The following is a 21202-nucleotide window of genomic DNA, read 5'->3' as shown; positions in this document are numbered from 1 at the left end:
CTAAAACGTACGTGCTCATATTTAGAGGTGATAAATATTCAAACAGTTTTTGTATTACGCACAAATATTGGGGTCAATAGTGCTTCCTGCCGCTGTGTCTGTCGATATTATCAGTATTCTAATGGCTTGTATATTTATAATTTTCGCGCGTGCGGTAACGGTTACACTGAATATGGCAAGGTTGTTCGCATTATATTACAAATAAAAAAGTAAACAGTTACCTAAATAGTTTGGCGACCGACCGAACTGCTTGCACTTCAAATAGGGTGTAGCAAGCTAGCAACTGATCAACGGTATGCCTTAATATGTTGTACATAGGGTTCACAGAGAGTCATTTAACTGGTAATATGCGAAATAATTAAAGGAATTTGAATAATGTATTAATCTAATTCCGTATAGTGCGGTGCACGTTAAAAAGGAAGCATTACGAGAAAGAGGATATTTCAAGAGAATGAAGCCAGTGGCGTTGCGCGGGAATTTTGCGTTACACATTCGTGATATGCCTGGGTTAATCTTAGTTCATGAAATGGCGGCGTTTCATGATCTGCCTAGGAATATCACACCCTACTTAGTCGATATGCCTATATGTCGCCAAGCAAATCGTCAAACGTTTGAACGGAGTCTCTATTGTTTCCCAAATAGTTTTAAGCCATAATGTATTGTTTGCCCGCATTTTCGTTAGTCATAATTCATTTGGTTCAGAAACGCGACAATTTTCAGGATTACCATAAAACAAACCTAACCTAACCTATCTATAGGATAACCTAACGAAAATCCTGAAATGTTCAGTTTTATGACTAATGATAATATGACAAACAATACATTATGACTTAATACTTTATGGGAAACAACGGGACCCCGTTTGAACGATATGGCTGGTAGTCGCTAGTCTGATCATGAAATGGCGGCTTTTCATGTAAACCTTTTCCTCCAATGCGCGTCATACATTTTGTATTTTAAAGAATCACCGATTTAAAGCAAATGAATTGTACATTTTACATATGAAAAGAAATATTTATTTTCATATTCTGAGCGCCTGATATTTAATTCAGCATGTCTGGCTGGAGGCAAAATGAAATCTTGTACTTGCAAAACTTCGGGCCAACGTAAATTAAAAATTCCGTCTTTGTCGGCGACTTGAGCTTAGGTATGCCTTGTTATTTGATAATTTTCACAAAGTAAATTCTATAGTATGAAATATGTGAAGGAATGCCGCTCTTTTTCCAACTAGTTTTATAAAGAATCAACAAGAAAATCAGCAGCTTTCAACATGAGATGATATTAATCGCAGACCGATAATTAGTATACCACACAGACAGATGCGTTGCATTAAAAACTTGTTTTGACCAAAGAACTTATTCTCATTCCATATCCATCTTCACCATCGCCATAAACAGAAACTCAAGCCCTAATAGTCTTAATAACCTTGAAATACCAGTATTAGCATTAGCAATATAAGAATATTTTCAGTAAACGAGTATAGAAATAACCACCTGTCTAGTGACATTTGAGAATGAAGCGAAGCGTACGGAAGATTAAGTTAACACCTGCTGTGTGCTGTGTAAAAACAAGCAAATACATTGACAGGTGGACAGATACTGGTTTAAAGTTTTAAACATCACAACTTGAAGGTATAGACTATAGATGAAAGATACAATCTATCAATGAAGACAAGGAAACGAATTGTAAGTCAGGACGGATATATTGACATTTCTGCAAGCGATCATAGATAAACAAATCAAATATTATAGGACATCTTTACACAAATAGACTAAGTCCAATGGGTACTCAGACAACGATATGTATAGGTAATATACAAATACTTTGAATAAATTGGTACATAGGAAATATCCATGCATGACTCAGAAGAATATCTGTGCTAATCACACAAATGCCCTTACCGGGATTCGAACCCAGGACCACCGGCTTCCTCTGTGTCTTCAATGTCTATAGCAATGTGCTAAAGCCACTAATTCGTTTCAAATAGGAATAGAACATAATACATATATTTATCACATAATTGGCCATATAGCAGAAGGGATCGAAAACAAAGCAAAATCGATAAACCCAGAAGCAAGAAAATATTGTTAGTGAAGTCACCATATTGAACTTATTTCACTTAGAGAAAACCGTGACAAAAGAGTAATTTTAGTCGCTTCCGAGCCGGCGGCACGCGACTATAGAAAATATTTAAATGTCGGGTCAATAGTCTGCCACTTAGCGTATAGAACTCTATTTTTATTTCAGCCATGAGCACGCATAGGGCTAGTTGAAAATCTATCAACAACCGCTTAATAATTCAATTGTTTTCATTGATGAAAGCTCTACATATTTGCTTTTGCTTATCACGGTTTGGCGTTAAAAGTAGGAGTGCCTATAAATGTTTGGTTTTTATGCTCAAAATAAAACACGTCATGCACGCTTTCATAGTCTCCATTTTCGTTCTCGGGACTGAACTAGCAAAAATGGGCTAAGTAAAACCAGGTGAATACAACTGCACAGGAATGTAAAACAAGCATAAATGACGTTGCTTAGAACACAAACACATATTCTTATAAAAACAACATGGCGAAATGTAATCAACGCCAAGGGATATACAAAGCTACAAACATGAGACCTGGTATCGATAAAAGATCAAGTCAACACGGCTATCATAACCCTGAAGTCACCCAAACAGCCTTAGGACGAGCCTTGCCGAAACCTCCCCTCGGGGGCGCGACGTAGAGCGCATAAAATACCCGTCGCCATGGCAACGAGGGGCGACAACCCTCTTCCACGTTTCAGAGTTTTCGCTAAAACACACTTGTTTATCAGGATAATTTACTGCCTTTTACAGAAGTTAGCTAAAGTCGAAAACTGCATTTTGGAACTGAATTTATAAACTTTGCACGGACTGCAATATGAGCTGCAAAATGTACATTCAAAAGTATAATGTAGTTTATTGCACCTAACGGTAATACCGGTGTAATGAGAGAAGGTAAATTGTAACACAAGACTTCAATTAACAAAATGTTACCGGTAAAGCCAGACATAACAAATTGAAACTCGTGAAAAACAAGGGTTAGGGGAGAGAGGAGTTTACTGGCGCGGTTTTTTGTGGGTTTTATGAATAAGGGGACGCGTTTGGACACGAGCCAGCGAAACAGCGTTAGAGAAAGGTGTACAGAATACACGTTATTGAATCTGCGGCATTGCAAACGCGATCGAAATTTTGAAGATATGTTTTGGCAGTGGAGTTTCTAGTAAAAAGTTTATGCAAAAGTAGAATACGAAGTTACGAAGTCCATCTGTTGTTCTTTAGGCAGGAAAATGTTGTTATGTATTATCTAGTCCATATAATATGACCCATGCTCATGACGATAAAGATAATCGTAACGATAGTCTATGACTAGTAATGAATAATGATTAAAGTAAAGCATCATCGTATCAATAACTAACAATTTCTCAAAACCAATGAGTCGCGAATGAGCAGGCAATTCAAGCAAATGACCCTTCGCTGGGCTCATCGTAAAAGGATACAGCTAACGTAATTAAACCGTGGACAGAGAATCGATCTGTCTAGACAACGCCAGGCTAGCATTAAACATTACTCAACCGGGATATCGGCTGGTTTATGCCTTTCAGGATTTGGAAATGGTTGGCGGTAAGGGACGACCAATTTGTAAAGCAATTTTAGAGGATTTCGTTTATTTTGTTGGGGTTTTTTCTTGAATCCTTAACGACTGTTAAAGATCTGGAATTCTGGAAAAGCAACGATTTCCCGAGCAAATAACTGACAAAAGGAAATTGGATATATAGATAATATAAAATTATTTGATGAGATGGATAGTACGACGTTTTTAGCAAAATGGAAACAGAAAAGAATAAGATGAATATTAAACAGGTACCTTGCCACCTTAAAATTAAACGCTATTAATTTAAAGGCCACTGTTTTAGAGAGATATTAGACAAATAAATCTTCACGAAAAAAAGATATAATTAGAATTGATCAAACACGTGATCATATCCTCCTTATTATTCATATTATAGGTATTTGCCGTTCTGCTAAAAAAATTACCATTTAACGTTCACTCCCCCTCAATATGCGAAGCAAAGATTTAGCGTTCGTAAATTCATGCACGTGTTTTGCACATAATTACTTGTCACTGACAGCAAATACTCAAACACAAAATAATGTGAAAACTCTCCATTACCTCGCCGTATTTATAACAAAACGACATTTCCTCTCCTCCAGTGTCCTTGGTAAAAGGTCTGGCATCCTTGAACCTTCCCGGGAAATTGTCGGCTCAGACTTGTTAGGAAACTCAACCTTGAAGCAAGCATTTCATTATTACGCTTCAAGTGAACATCGATTTGACGGGACTGTCTTGGGAGATGTGGTTGAAGGCTTATTGGAATATACCAGCGTAATTTTAAACCTGTCGATATCAGGTGTAAGAGACATTTAGAAGGAGGTACTAATAGGTTATAAAGGGAGGAGAAATCTGGCTTCCACGGGTATTGTTTAGAGAACTGTAAATTCAGGACAAAAATGCATGGGGTACATGAAAGGAGCCTCCCCGCAAGACGCACTCGAAGCCACTACGATTGTACACAGTGTCTGAGGGGCTACCGCGAAAACCGAATTTCGCAAATTGCGGGGATCTTTCTCTTTTACTCCAATGAAGGCGTAATTAGAGTGACAGAGAAAAATGCCCGCAATATGCGAAATTCGGTTTTCGCGGTAGCCCCTCTGGCGTACCCCGGGCAACGTTCGGTATTCATTTACCGAGCGGCTAATCCTTTCACCACGATGGTTCCACCAAGTTATACATGCGATCAACGAGATACATACGATCAACGGCACTTTTCAGAGCCAGCCCTGACAGTCATCTCTATTAATATAGAGGGCTTCTCTCAAGACAAGGCCCTACTCCTCTCGGAACTGTGCCGCGAGACGCAATGCCATATCTTATGCGTCCAGGAAACCCATCGAGACATAGGCCAAATCAGGCCGCAGATACCCGGAATGACTTTGGTAGCAGAAGTACCACACCCAAAGCACGGCAGCGCCATCTTTGTCAAACCAGATTTAATGGTAACATCTTCTTCTGTAGGCCAAAACACAATGGAAGTTATTACGGTGGACATTGGATCATGTACAATCACATCCGTTTACAAACCGCCCACACAACCATTCCAGCCCTGGGTCCCCGGCGACACGACAAATGGCCGAACCAAACTAGTCGTCGGTGACTTCAACAGCCATCACACTGTTTGGGGCTACCGTGAAACAAACTGTGACGGTGAGGCGGTTGAGGCATGGGCTGAGGCGAACGATCTGGCTCTTCTGCACAATCCCAAACTGCCGGGGTCTTTTAACAGCGGGCGTTGGCGACGCAGCTACAATCCTGATCTAATCTTCGTCAGCGAAAATATCAGCTCGCAGTGCTCTAAGGTCGTCTGCGCCCCAATCCCCAGGACGCAACACCGGCCTATAATGTGCCGGATTCAGGCGGTCGTGAAGCCCATCAAAGTCCCATTCCGACGGCGTTTTAACTTCGCAAAAGCCGAATGGAGAAAATACTCTGCGGATATAGACGGAAAGCTGCGCTCCTTGCAACTACAACCCGTCGCCTCCAACTACGATGAGTTTATTGGGATTGTCCAGTCCGTATCGCGCCAGTCGATACCCAGAGGTTGCCGGTCAAACTACATCCCGGGTCTCAACCCAACGTCGTCAAAACTACTGCAGTCCTACGAAGTCCAGTTCAGGAACGACCCCTTCTCTGCTGAAACTATACAAACGGGCACAGAGCTAATGGATGAGCTGGCCAAGTCTCGCAGAGAAAAGTGGGCAGAGAGCGTTTCCAATATCAACCTGACACACAACAGCAAAAAAGCCTGGTCCACTCTCCACAAGCTCACTGGCGAAGCACCCGCGGCCACGCGCCCGGGCTTGATCACGGCCAACCAGATTGCAAGTCAACTCCTGCTGAATGGTAAGCCGCCTCACCGCATACCTAGGCCCCCTTCCACCGCGGCTCTTCAGGATAACACCAACCATAGCCTGAGCAGACCATTTACTGTATATGAACTCCAAACTGCCATAAAAACCCTGAAAAGTGGAAAGGCGTCTGGCATGGACGACCTCACAGTGGAACAAATTAAGAACTTCGGACCTGTGGCGACCTCCTGGCTTCTGGCTCTCTTCAACGATTGTCTGGTGTCGCTCAGCATACCTAAAGTGTGGCGCAAATCAAAAGTAGTAGCGCTGCTGAAACCCGGGAAGCCTCCCGATGATGCTAAAAGCTACCGCCCGATCTCCTTACTGTGCCACACTTACAAGCTGTTTGAGCGTCTTCTCCTCAACCGGCTGACACAAGCAGTGGATCATCTTCTTATCAACGAACAAGCAGGATTCCGCCCCGGCAAGTCGTGTACGAGTCAGACCCTAAAACTGACGCCGCACATTGAGGACGGCTTTGAGCTTGGCATGGTCACTGGTGTGGCTTTCGTCGATCTATCTGCAGCCTACGACACTGTGAACATCAAGATCTTGCTGTCAAAAGTTGCCAACGTCACTCGAGATGGAGGCTTCGTTCGTGTACTTGGTGAACTGCTACGGAACCGCTGTTTTCAAGTCCAGCTCCATACGGGGAAGAGCCGATGGCGACGCCAAAAGAATGGTCTCCCCCAAGGCAGCGTGTTGGCGCCAACCCTTTTCAACCTATACACGAACGACCAGCCAAGCCCACCGGGGACTCAACGTTTCATCTACGCAGACGATCTAGCCCTCGCAGCTCAGTGTCGCTCTTTCGAAGACGTAGAAGGGACTCTGTCTGGGGCATTGGAGCAACTCGGAAGTTACTATAGGGCTAACTGCCTCCGACCAAACCCAAGCAAAACTCAGACATGTGCGTTTCACTTGCGAAACCATCACGCAAACAGACCCCTTCGCGTAGAGTGGGATGGTGCAGCACTTGAACATTGCCCCCACCCACGATACCTAGGAATAACTCTAGATAGAGCGCTAACCTACAGGGCGCACTGTTCTAACACACGACACGCATGAAAGTTAGTGCGCGGAACAACCTACTGTGTAGGCTAACTTCAACAAGCTGGGGCGCAACCGCGCACACCTTGCGTACCACCGGACTAGCTTTGTGCTTTTCTGCTGGAGAGTTTGCCTGCCCAGTCTGGCATCGGTCCCCACACGCCAGCCTCGTAACCGCCGCGCTCAACGACACCTGCCGCACCGTCTCAGGCTGCCTCAAGCCGACCCCGCTCAACAAGCTTTATCCGCTGGAGTGGCTCCCCCTGATATCCGCCGGGAGGTAGCCTGCGCTGTCGAAAAGCACAAACAGGAGAACGACCAGCGGCACCCCTTGCATGGTCATATCCCACCACCGGCTCGTCTTAAAAGTCGCAGGAGTTTCATGCGGAGCACCAGCCCCCTGCAGGGTGAGCCGCCCGATGTGCGCCGCTTGCTGTGGCAGACCCGGTGCCCTCCACCGGACGTGTACGTGGAGGCTTTGGAGCAACTACCGCCTGGCCATAAAGAACCTTGGCCAATTTGGAAGTCCTTAAACAGGCTCAGGTCCCAAGTTGGTCGCTGTAGGCAAAACATGGCCAAATGGGGACTGCTCCGTAGCCCCTCGACTCAGTGTATCTGTGACACAGCAACGCAAACCATGGCACATCTACTGGCGTGCCCCGCTTGCCCGCATCACTGCTCGGAGCTGGATCTGAGGGACGCGACAGCCAGGGCTGTCAACACCGCTGCCTACTGGGCATCCATTGTATAAAAAAAGGAACCTCGACACGAAAAGAAGAAGGACAAAAATCTGCTAGTATGACTTTCAGCAGCTGAACAAAATAGATAAAACTAAGTGATAACCCTACACCCTGCCGTATAAAATTGTACACTTTTTCTGTTCGAGTACATATTAACGTTTTGAAGTTGATATAATAAATAAATAACTGATTGAATAATGAATGAGGAACATGCTGAGATGAGGCCATTTCGTGGCGCTTTATTCTTATTTTGTGTTTTCTTTTATATTATGTATTGTTTGTGCTTACGAATAAATTATATTCTATTCTATTCCAATAATCTTTGTTTCATCTCATTTCAGTGCGCCCCAAAAACATTTCAAAATTGAAGTATCGCACTCATTTAAAAAAATTACGATAAGATCTCAGTCCATTTCATCCCATCACCGACATTTTAGACTAATGATGAGACATTCCATGAGTCATTATGAACCATAATCATAACGTAGGACTAGGGAGGCGGTGAAAGTACACGATAAATATGGAGTAGCTGTGAAAGCATTATGCTCATAATGTAAGTGAATTTTATTTTAGTAAGTATTTTTGGTTTTATCAGTCAGCAGCAGAAGTGGCTATAAACGTGCCAAGTGTCTAAATTAATCTACATACACTCTTTATTCTTAAAACATCAGCTTCCTCTCCTGGCGATGTCGATACCTACGTACTCACTACTCAGCTAAAAAGAGATGGTCTCATTCTCTACAAATGTAATAAAAACGGCGGAAACAAAAACGCAAAAAACTTTCAGAAAAAAAAGTTCAGACTGAAAATTAAATTTCACCGAGATACTCGTAATAACTTGTTCACCCTATTTTACTAAAATTGACTTTTAAGGGGACGGTATATGACGTTTTCGATTTAGAGCTCACTTTGTGCAATCAATTTGTTCAAGATATGTTTAATAACTGCATTAAATTATACGTAAATTTGTTCACGAAGAAGCCGTGTACCGGCTCTTCACGGCATAATATTTTTTATTTGCTGTAATTCTCTACAAATCGACACTAAAAGTATCCAAAAATCAAAATATGGAGTTCCGTTTGAGCAACACGCATTACAGTTTTGCCTTTAACAGTAATTGAGTTGTTGTGTGATTTTGAAAGCTAGATAACTAAACTATCAAATTATTATCTACTTATATTTTTACTCACAAATACAACACAGAAATTCAATCCCAAATGTAAACTTTCGTACAATTTCCATACATTGACGACATCACTCAAAATTCTTCTTCGAGTCAGATGGCCGCTGGCCTTGGATCGAAGCAGACGTATACGTCGTCGTAGCTCGTTTTTGACATTATTTAGACATTTCATCATATACGCATACGAAAATGTATACCAGTAGATAAATTGTATTTCAAAAAATAGGGTAAATAAATTTATTTAAAATTTGATTTGTTGTTATTTACAGGTCGTAACGATCGAAAACAGCAGTAAACTATCCTAAAACAATACGATTACAATTGAATTTAAGTAACTTGTTCCTTCAAAACCCGCTTAAAATGAAAAAAGTTTAAAGACTCGTTTTACTGATTGGGATTGATTTTCATTATGCTGGTATCAATTTTGCGTCATTAAAAAAAAGTATATGACTTCTGTACGTCAATGACATTTGATGTCAATTGTAATCTTGTATTTACGTTAGAGAATATTATATATTCATTTAAATATTACTTAACTATTAATACGAAGCGTAATTCGTTTAATACCTGAAAGTCTTAGTGTCTACACCTACTTTGTTGCCGTTCGTTCCGTCTATATGTGTGCGATTACGTGCTGTTCTCAATAATCAAGAAACAAGCCATAATCTACAAGAATAAAATATCAGCAAGACCAGCATTTAGTACTAACTAGTTTTTGCGGATTTGGAGACAAGAGATGAAGCTTACAGGCTAATACCGCTGCGGTCTGGTTATTGTTATGTGTATATATCGAGTATTATATAAATTTACTATAAAATAACAATGTTTTATTTCAATGACATTATGTGCGTAGGTACATACATATGTTTCGGTGATTATAAGAATTTTGTCCACACAATAATTGTGCAAAGCAGAGACTGCATCATGCTTTCTTTACGGTATAAGCGGTATGGTACCGTTATTATTTATCAATACCGGTTCGTTTTGAAGGTAAAACTATACCGGTTGAAATACAAAGTACGGTACCGGTATAAAATTACAGCAGGGACAACCATTTTTATAGGTGTACAGTCAGCTGCAGAGAAAAGGTACGACCAGATAGATATTGTATGCAGGGGTGGTACCTTTTCTCTGCAGCTAGCTGTACCTAAACCATCATTGACCGAGCGTTGGCGAAGGTCTCCGTTTCTACTTGGGCAAAAATGCTTTCGTATGTCCGAATTCTTCTCCTTTGCATATCACATTTCTCAACTGATTCTCGTGAAAATTCGGTAGTCCGATATAATTATTCGGTTTCTTTTTTTTTGAACAATTTAAAATAGGCAGAAATTGTCATAAAGGACTTAAGCGCCAGTAGGGTCTGTGACACTTAAGACCACTGCGATTATTAGGTACTTACTGGCAGTGGCGGATTTCCCATAAGGCACAGTAGGCTCGAGCCTAGGGCGGCGAGATATTAGGGGCGGCAAATTGTGACAAAAAAATCGCTGATGATAACAAGAAATAACTTAAAATTAGGCCAGGCAACGAATTCTCAAAAAAAGGTATAGAGGGAAATGCTTGGAATACAATTTTTGACTTCGTAACTTTATTTGAACTGGTTAGGAGGTGAACATATCAAAAGTCCCCGGCCGTAGCCGGGGGAAGAGGGAGGTTTGGAGGTCCTATTTTTCGGTTTTTCGCTTATATCTCGGAAACTATGCGTTGTAACGACTGATCATTGTACAAAATGAAAGCTGATTAAATTTGCTACAAGTTTTATTTAGTACAGTTTTTCGATATCTTGAGGGCCCTCCACAGTTGTGCGCGAATCGCGGCGCGAAGCCGCGAACGCGAGTGTGGCGTCGATTTCACAGATTGTTCACGCCTTCGCGCCTTGTTTCCCGTTTTTTGTCGGTTTTTCGGCCAGCGTCAAAGGAGGCGCGAAGCGCGAACTTGCAAGACTCCACAATACACACTATTTTGGCTCATCAGTTGCATGATAAATATTAATTCTATTATATATAGCGGCTATATTTTACGGTTTTACAACAAAACAAAATGGAAAAATAGCTACAGCAAGCATGATGCCTTAGATAAATGACAGTTAAACTCGATCAGCTGATGCTTTTCAGCCATCTTGGCCCGAACTAAACTGCGAAATCACCGAGAAGTTTGAGAGTGTGGAGTCATACGTCAACGTCGCGATATGTTCGCTCGGCGAAGTAGCGCCGCGATTCACGCACAATAGTCTGGAGGGGGGCACAAATACAAATAGGGCCCTCCACATTCGTGCGTGAATCGCGGCACGAAGCCGCGAACGCGAGTGTGGAGTCGATTTCGCAGATCTGCTACACTGTTAAAATCTTTCGGGTTCCTTTCCTCGTGAGCACCGTGAATATTATTGATGGAAATTTAATGCAAAATTATAGACATTCAAGAGCGGATATCTCAAAAACTAAACAAGATACCTATCGAAAAACTCGACTGTATAAAACTTGTAGCAAATTTAATCAGCTTTCATTTTGTATAATGATCATGTCACAACGACGCATAGTTTCTAAGATATTATAAGCGAAAAACCGAAAAATGGAACCTTCAAATCAAACCCCCCTACCCCCGCTCAAGGGCTACGGCCGGGGACTTTTGATATTTTCACCTCCTAACGAGTCCAAAAAAAGGTACTAAGTTAAAAATGTGTCCCAAGCATTTCCCTCCATACCTTTTCGTTGCCTGACCTAAATGTAGTCAATATGATGGGTGCTGATGCTGAAGGGGCGGCTACAGGGTCTGAGCCTAGGGCGGCAAAGACTGCAAATCCGCCACTGCTTACTGGCCCCTATTTCACCACGACCACGGTGACAGGTGCGACAGTTGTCGACATCACTGTTGCTGACGTCACAGGCCTCCATAGGCTACGGTAACCGCTTACCATCGGACGGGCGATGTGCTTGTTTGCCACCAACATTTTAATAAATAAATAAACTCCATTATATTGCCACTAAAAAAATCTTATTTTGCGAAGCTAATGACAATTGTCACAAGAAACACGGCAACTATCGAAATTGCGACACAGAACTCATTTCCTGTCAAGACTTACCGAAAATTCTTTGAAAAATCTTGTGACAATTGTCACAAGATTTTTTCGCGAGAGAAATGTCTGTTTTATCCGATATAATAAAGTTTTTTTTAATAATAGGTACAATGACGGTGGCAAACACGAATACGGCCCGCCCGATGGTAAGCGGTAACTGTATTATTAAATTGTACAACGGGACTTAATCGCGTATCTAAGTTTTAAGATTTACCTCCGACGTTTCGAGGACGGCGTTGTCCCCGTGGTCTCGGAGAAGACTGGCTTAAGTTGACATCAGCATCTTCTAACCGCGCGAGTTTTTCGAACTACCCGCACTTGGTCTTGTTTATCCGCTTGAACGTTTTGCGGTTCCGTTGTACAATTTAATAATGTGTAAAAATCGTGAAAGTTTAAATCAGTGTTAGCGGTAACTGTAGTCCATGGATGCCTATGGCGTCAATAACAGTGATGTTTTTGTCGTACCTGTCACCGTGGTGAAATAGGGGCCAGATTACGCCGCGCCGCGTGGAACGTGAGGTGCATTGGGGTAAATGCATACCATTCACTCAAGGAAAATAATCTCCCTTATAAGATCACTCGTGTGTCTGCCATTTTGTTAAAGCCAATTTTCACCGTAACTACTGGACTAGTTCAATTGAAATTTAGTACACATATGTCAAGTAAGGAAGTAGTAAGTCGGTGATCCGAAGATGAGTAACGTAAATAAATGAACTTTTAACTTTGCGGCGATTTTTGGTATCATGTGACATATCAGATATAAGACATAACTATAAGTAGGTGAGCAAAAATGTACCATAACCTAACTCAGAATTGTATTACATAAATACATATACAAAAAATAGTTCAACGCCAAAAGATTAATGGAAGACCTATGTCCTATAATAGGTGAGTTGGTCTTAAACAAAAAATATGCAATAAAAATGTGTAACTGTGGAACCCATAGTGAATCCTACTCGTACATGATCGGTTTTTATATTATGTACCTATAAGATATTTTCTACTTTATACGTGTACCTACATAATATTTACTTATAAGCAGTTGTCACGTAAAATATTTGTAGATTTTTTTGGAAGTATGTGTCACATCATCATCATCTTCCTCGCGTTGTCCCGGCATTTTGACACGGCTCATGGGAGCCTGGGGTCCGCTTGGCAATTAATCCCATAAATTGGCGTGGGCACTAATTTTTATGAAAGCGACTGCCATCTGACCTTCCAACCCATAGGGGGTAAACTAGGCTCTTATTGGGATTAGTCCGGTTTTCTCACGATGTTTTCCTTCACCGAAAAGCGACTGGTAAATATCAAATGATATTTCGTACATAAGTTCCGAAAAACTCATTGGTATGAGCCGGAATTGCAATTCGCACGCTCTTACCGCTAGGCCTCCAGCGATTTTTTTGAAGTATGTATAGCACAAAAAAAATATTTAGAAATGTAACATTTAAGGTAGGTAATTAAAATACGGTATAAACATTATTGGAGAAGACTTGGAGGAAGTGTCATAGGGATCTACATTCGATGCGTGGAAAACAAGTTCTTTTGTCTAATTATAATCCATCGGCAATCACGCGAGCGCATAAAACGAAAATCATTTTTTTTTCACTCCCTAAAACTCCCGTAACCTAATAACAGTAAAACAAAAAATAAAATATAGAGGGTTACCAACCAGCCAAAGAATTATAAGTAGATATATGCACTTATCCCAACGCACCTCACGTTCTACTCTGCACGGGGTTCATTGCCGCTCCTACCGCCGTAAGTAACTATCAACACCTACATTATCAAGGCTACGATCGAAGATAATCGCTTCAGCACTGAAATAATACCGGTGGAATACCGGTATAATATTTTTTATTTTAATTGTATTAATTTAATAGTGAAACAAAAGGCGAATATACCACATAAAAGTAAATCGGTAAAGATATTAGGGGTACATTAGCCAACACTGTTTCCATATATTTTCAAATTTTATTTTGTCCGCCTTAATTAAATTTTGCACCCTGCCGGAACTTTATTTATTTAAATTCTCATTTAATTGATTTTGAGCCTTATGAAAAGTCGTATAGAGTAGTAAATAAAATTTTACATCTGACTTAATGACATCTGGTTTTATTCGGTTTAACTTTAGAAAACGCGTATCTCGACAAAGCCATAATGTAGAAAATTGTCAACAACCAAATGAATTATTAGAATTTAAATACGTCACGTGTGACATGAACAGACAAGGAAAGCAAGATTAAATGTATTGTTTCTCTTTCTTCTTTCAATGGAACGCTTTTCCTAAAAGGAGGCCACTAAACTCAAAACGCTATCTTAAAAAAAAACTTGATGGGTCAGTGACCTGTCCCAGTAAAGTGAGGTAGTGTGCGTGAAGTGCGCTTGTGTGTGAAATGGGGTAAATTGACAGAATCTGAAAATTTACCCACCTCTACCGTCACCTTAAGATTAAACTTCAAAGAGCATTCGCTGGAGTTAAACGTCATTCGTGGTTGCTGGCACGAAACAGGGCTTAGCCCAAAATTGTTCCAACAATGTTTGCACTTTAAACGAGGCACTTAAAGGCAGGCAGTAAGCTAGTAAGGTTGTTATTTCAGCAGTATCTAGCTTTAACTCGCTACGTTTTAAACAGATGTAAAAGTTGGCTACACAGAAGCCTTTTTTAGCATTGCGTCATGCAATAGCGTAATCCGTTATAATACTTGCGGTCATGGCCGCTGTACATTTGAGGATCCATTTCTTTTTCTACCATATATTCTTCCTTCCTTCTTTCTAAAATATTTTTAAACCAATTCGGAGTGACCCAGTTCATATAAGTATAATTTTTATCCTCGAAATCCAGCGTTATGGTCATAAGGACCCGGTATCTAGGTATATGCTTGCTTTCTTCGAATAAATGTGTCCCCGTCGTGTGATCATTTAGGCAGAAAATGTTTCCGCCAAATTGGGCAAACGCGAACCTTAAAATAGCCTGGAATTTTCCGAACGGTCTCAGAGTTAGTAAAGTTTAATGATGGAGAAAATCTAAAAGCCTTGACGAAAATAACGAGACCGGTGTATTTCTAAATGAGTATTTAATTTTATGATATAAATTTAGTTATAGATTTGAGGGGAGCAATGGGAACATAGGCAATTTAACGAAGTCAAATCCAGAAAATACATTACCGCTCCGAATGCTGCTATCATGATTCTGTTAATGTATGCACGTGACATAAAAGGTTTCAGAATATGTTAATACAATATAAAATTATTGCGTTTCCCACACTAAGTTGACCTGATGCAAGCATTGTCTTGTCGCACATAGTAGCTAATGAGGAAGAAAACATGTAAATGCTTCAGTAATTCATATTCATACTTACATTCTATATGCGTTGAGAGTCTTCGACATTATCAACCGCTTCAACAAATATCCATTCCACTACACACCCATCACTACACGAGTATTGGTATCACAATCACATCAAACAATAACAAACGTATCAAAATATTCCCGTCTAAACACTGAAAAGAAATGGTATTGTAAAAAAAATGTCACCAGACATTAACAATAACGAAGGTATTTTGTTGCCATTAGAGCACGAGGAAGAAAATACCTTAGTTATAGTTAGCCAGGTTAATAGGCACCGGTCACGAAACGGCCTTGGAGGACAACGCATAACTTGTTATGATTCCGAGTATGTGAAAATTGTGTAACTCATTTATATGCTACGTTCTAAAGAATGACGTAAGAGTTCTGGGGCACGGCAACGCCGTTGAAGATTTTGTAGAAATTAACGTTATTTTACATGTTTTCAATTTATCTTCTCTTGGCAATGTTACTAGTTAGCTGCATGATTGGAATTTTGTTATTGTAGTCACAATTGCATAATTGCGTGTTTTGTCATTATTTTTGATAGGTAGTCGTTAAGATCACAGTAATTTCTAAGTGCCTACGCGATTGGGAACTTTCCGAACGGTTTCAGAGTTAGTAGTTTACAGCTTAATGATGAAGAAAATCTACAAGCTTTGTCGAAAATAACGAGACCCGTGTATTTATAAATGAGTTTTCTATTTTAGGATATAAGTTTAATCATAGATTTGAGGGGAACATAGGCAATTTTGATTCAAAAACAAAGTCAAATCAAGAAAATACATTACCGCTTAGAATTATACCATTATGCACGTGACAGAAAAGGGTTCAGCATCAGCTTATTGCGTTTCCCATCTCGATATTAACATCTCCGTCATAAAATCTATCCGCAACTATTCCTTCCAACTAACTGAATCTACCAAGTCATTTCCTGATAACATAATTCGCTTCCGAAGATCAAAGCTAGAATTTCCTATGGTACCTTTGGCTTTATTCAACGAGCGTTGACAGCATTGGGACTGCATTCAGGTCACGAGATCGAAACCGGGCTGCAGCGTGCCAAGGATTAAGAGATAGAGGTTAACAGTCGGTGCTCTAGTCTAGTTGACCGAGGAAATAGCGAAATTATCGATAATGGAAACTAGATTCGTTAAAGTTGTGAAGAACCTCGTTTACTTTGGTGCAAGAAAAGTAACAGAACTTTCAGTTTATATCCAAGATTTTACATAAAAAGACCAAGAATTCGCAAGAGTCGCAAATCCTTTTTAATTAGATTTTTGAGAATGACAATGAATGAATTTTTGTCTCTCATTTTAGGATTAAATAAAATAAAATAACATTTAAAACAGTTTCGCTCGAGAAGGCCCCTTTTAGATATGTTTTTGATTAAATTATAAATATTGGTGCGCGTAGATAATTATTCTTAAAATAGTCTACTAAATATTTAAACATGGTAAACAGTACACACAGGTCCCTCAGGGTCTGGAGTCAAGTTGTACACGAAAAACCTTTTGTTGTCAATATTGTTATCGACTTTTGGACAGTCTATCTGATCAATGAAATCGAGGACAACGTTTGTTTAGGTAACAAAGGACTGAATATATTTGTTGGAAAAACAGATATTGGTGTTTTTGAGGCGTGCAAGTAATATTTGCATGGCTTTTAGCTTTTTCAAAAAAGAGGTAGACAATTTATATATTTATTCGCGGCCAATTCCCTTGTCAATCAAAAATAAACTTCACAATTCAAAAGTAAAAGTCTAACTACCTCAGGTCATCCACGTGTAGTTTTTGGCACATAACATTAGGAAAAATATATCTCTTGCCAATTCTTGCTCAATTCCGACGTGTGCGATAGCAATATACGAGGTGCGCGTGTCAGCGCAGGAGAGATGTACAAACTCGATGTTAAAATAGATACTCCTACGCAACGCGGTTGCAGTGTCGTTGATCCCTGGATCGTCCGTTATCGATGTTTGTTTGTTTTTGAGCAATCATATCATATCAATCAAAGCGAGGAAACTGTCGCGTCGAAAGCGGTCTGGGACGCAGATAATCTGTGAAGTGTTTTGTGACAAACGAGTTAGGAAATACGAAATTAAAATACACTGCGAAGCTAATTTGTTTATTGTTTCAGATACGGTAGCAACTTGTTTATTAGTCAGACAGTAGAAAATCAATTAAGAGATAAGATTTATAAACCATATCTGATGTTTATTTTTAGATTCTATTTCCGAATGTTCCGCTGAGTTTCATTCCAAATTTAGTAAATAATTATACTAATAAATGCAGTTAAATCTTATAAAATAAACTTAACAAAAATAATGTATTATTTTGATTTGACCGCTGTCGTACAAATTCGTTGAAGCGACGCCGCATTGCGCAGTAATATTGTTGAGCCTACAGTTGTGAAAGCAATTACTCATTTCATTTACGATCCAAAATAAACTAAACTCGTAAATTAAAACGTGACATTTTCAGCGTTCGAGCGCTACTGAGCTACAGTGCTAAAAATGAACTTGCAAATTTATTTTACACTTTCAGCTAGTCGAAACGGCTCATTTCCCAGGAGAAACTTTTAAATCTGATAAGACTACAGGCCAACTATTGGAGTAGAGAAGTCTGGTTTAGTAGCTCGAAAGAGTATAATGAAAAGATTTAGAAGCCAGACGTTAAAGACGATCAAAAGTTATTACCTAGTTTCTTTAAAATCATCATGATCATATCAACTGCTGGAGGTAGCCTTTGCCAGATATCTTTCGAACAACCGTGCACTGTTTAGACGACTTCCCTGCGAATCCTTTGAATTCATGCTCATGAATAAAATTATTTCTATTCTATTAGTCATAATTATGTCATTTGAATATAAATGAATACTAGACTACTAGTACCGTATAGACATATTAGCTCTTTTTTTAAAAGCGTTTTCATGTCAGTCTTCATCTAATATCCAACTTGAACACACCTAACACGTGTTTTCAAGTAGAACTTAATTAGCTCAAAATTCCTCACACATTCATATCACTGTGAATTCAATACATTTCGTTTACAATTAATTATGCCCTAATGATGTTCCGAAGCGGATTGCGTCTGGGATCGCAACAGTGTATGGCGACAAAAGTATGTGCGGGTTATTTTTGGATCCCGCCCTCATTGATCCAGTCGCTAGGACATAAACGTACGCGGTAAAGGTAACATTGACAAAACAGGTTAAACCTACATTTTACGTGTTTACGACTTCATAAAGGAAGACCAGTCTGATACAAAACACATTAAGGAAGATCTTTCTGATACAAAACGCGAAATTGTGAGGAATGATGTTTCGTTACTTTTGAACAATAGTCAAACGATTATCAAGGGTTTGTTAGACTTGTTAGGGGTTTATGCATTACGCCAATAGTGTATACTATGTGATTAGCTCTAACAATGCTGTTCATCCTCGATATTATTTTCTTAGAGGATGAAATGGGTTATGGGTAGGTTATGGGATTAACGAGTTCTAAACGAAAGAAATTATGTACAGGAAAAAACTAGTTTAGGAGATATGGGGACAATTTTACAAAGATATATATACATATTTGCCGAACAATAAATACTGCATTTGAAATATGAATTACTCTGGAGTTTTATTAGGCACTTCTAAAACCTCTCTTCTAAAATAAATTAAAGGTAAAATTGCTAGAGAAGCATAGATGATTTGATTTATGAATTGGACAATATCTCACTTGATAGATAAGCAGAAATAAGCAGAGAGCGCGTAATGTTTTTGTTTTCAACCCCTGCAATGTGGAAGCGCATTGCGTACAGGCGTACCGTGTGAAATCACGCGATAGCCTAACGAGCGAATTCAATCGCATCAACGGTCTGATTACGAAAATTATCATTGCGAGTACTAAGCCTTAATTGACCATCGATGGATGCAATATGCCTGCAATGCCTTTGCAATAAGGTTAAGATTCGTCGGTTAAGTGTGGTACCGCCGAGAAAACGGACCGAACGTTACTGTTATAGCGACGATACACGTAATGATCACACTGAAACTTTAAGAGGAAATGTGGCATTAAGTACATGCGAAAACTTCGTTTTTGTGATGACATTTTCGACAGTTTTGTGTTCGGAAAATGAACCTATGTTGACACTTTCTATACAAAAATAAGAGTTTTTTCTGTAACTGTATTTTGCTTTTATTTGTAGGTAAACAACTCATTCAATGAATTGGGGACAATAAACAAAAATAACCATTACCAGATAATACACAAACATTGAAAAACATTTTTGTTTGTCTTTATAAGAATAAATATTGGTATAGATCTATTTTTAGCGTTGAAAGAGGATACACGAATAAAAGTTTTTGCAAAGACAAAGCGCCCGCTTCACAATTGTTCATAATTATCAAGCTGAAATCCTTCTTCAACAACTTATTCAACTTTGAAGCCTTAAAATCCCCCATATTCCTCAGGCCGAATCCACAAGGCTATGACACAGATCCTTTGAACGTGTCCTGCGGGAAATCTCAAGTGAGCTAGCAGCGAAGCCTGGAAAAGAGCACTTTGATGTCTAAAGAGGTTTATGTTGGGGATAGTTTTCTTTGTAAGTGAGAGGGGAATGCAGTTTGCATAAAATCGATGCAACACAAAGGATTGTTGGAAAGGCTTTGTTGAAAGAAAACGGAAATATAAAGGGATTGTTGGATGCCGGTAAAATTATTTCTATGATTAAATAGTTGTTTGCTTATTTCTATGATTAAAAAGCTTTTTGTGATGAGAAAGCAAATAAAGTGAATATAAATTGATACCAATTTTTTTGTAATAAAAATAATACTTATAGGTATTGCTTGAAGTTTAAGGAGTTTCCTTCAATCATTGGTTCCGTGGACTAGAATACTGACAGTGACAACAGAAATACATTGAACATTTTTCTCAGTGTAATATAAAGCTTAGTAAGGTTACTTAGTTAAAATTGGTATTGAGATTGAGACAATAATTTAAAACATTTGCAGAACTGATATAATGTTCCAAGAGCACGTAAAGACAAAGTTTTTCATAGTAGGAGCGATTTAAGAGAAGGAATTTTCAACACGCAAGTCGCAAACTTACAAACAGGTTTATCCACTATGCGTGTAGCCTAGGATAGTTGTTGCGTTGGTCAGTTAGTATCTGGATATTGGTCCTCGTTTTACAACAGAACCAAGATAAAGAGGATTTGTAGTTATTGTGAAAAGAGAATACGAATATGATTATATTGCAGTAAGAAGAGCAATTTAAAAAGTTGCAACGTGATAGTTGCTGAACTATATTTTTAATGCTCTTAAAAATTCTTCGTCTACCTTTTATAACCTCGAAGTTTTATGAAGCATGTTCAAGCCGGAAAATTAACGAGAGTTCTCTGGATCTCATTCTGTCTTAGTTTAGGGGAAAAACTTCTTGAAGAGTTTCTTGGCGTTCATACCCCGGAACGGCCGGAACATAGTCTCTTATAAAGCAATAATTCCAATACCACGACTCGCTGGTCAGTAATTTACTTTGACGCAAATGGGCAGAACTTAAAACTATTCACGCCGCTGCATCATGCCAAATAAGATCGTGGTGTAGTTTGCAGAAGACTGAAAATCGGTTGATATGATGATGTCCATAAAAATGCAGGATAGTGCTGCAGTCGTATTAATGACTGGACTACTGGAGGGATAGACCGGCTCATGTTTAATGGCAGTAGAAATGTAAGAAGATTTATAGCCCTCATATAGATATCAGAAGCGATGTAATCGGTCAATTAAATCCTAAGTAGGGTATTTCTTCAAATAAAAGATATAATGGTTTCAT

At 39.4% G+C, this 21202-nt stretch overlaps 1 protein-coding gene across 1 annotated transcript in view; it reads right to left on the bottom strand.

Annotated features, from left to right (window-relative positions):
• LOC134653373 (kinesin light chain) overlaps nt 1-15536 on the bottom strand; it is a 65473-nt gene extending 49937 nt beyond the window's left edge. Inside the window, exon 1 of the mRNA XM_063508709.1 lies at nt 15395-15536. Within this exon, the coding sequence (XP_063364779.1) occupies nt 15395-15423 (29 nt within the window). The 5' untranslated portion in view covers nt 15424-15536. The remainder of the gene's footprint in view (nt 1-15394) is intronic.
• Nucleotides 15537-21202: the final 5666 nt, after the last annotated feature.

Source organism: Cydia amplana, chromosome 13, assembly GCF_948474715.1.
Source record: "Cydia amplana chromosome 13, ilCydAmpl1.1, whole genome shotgun sequence".
NCBI lineage: Eukaryota > Metazoa > Arthropoda > Insecta > Lepidoptera > Tortricidae > Cydia > Cydia amplana.
This window is presented reverse-complemented; position numbering and strand designations above follow the sequence as displayed.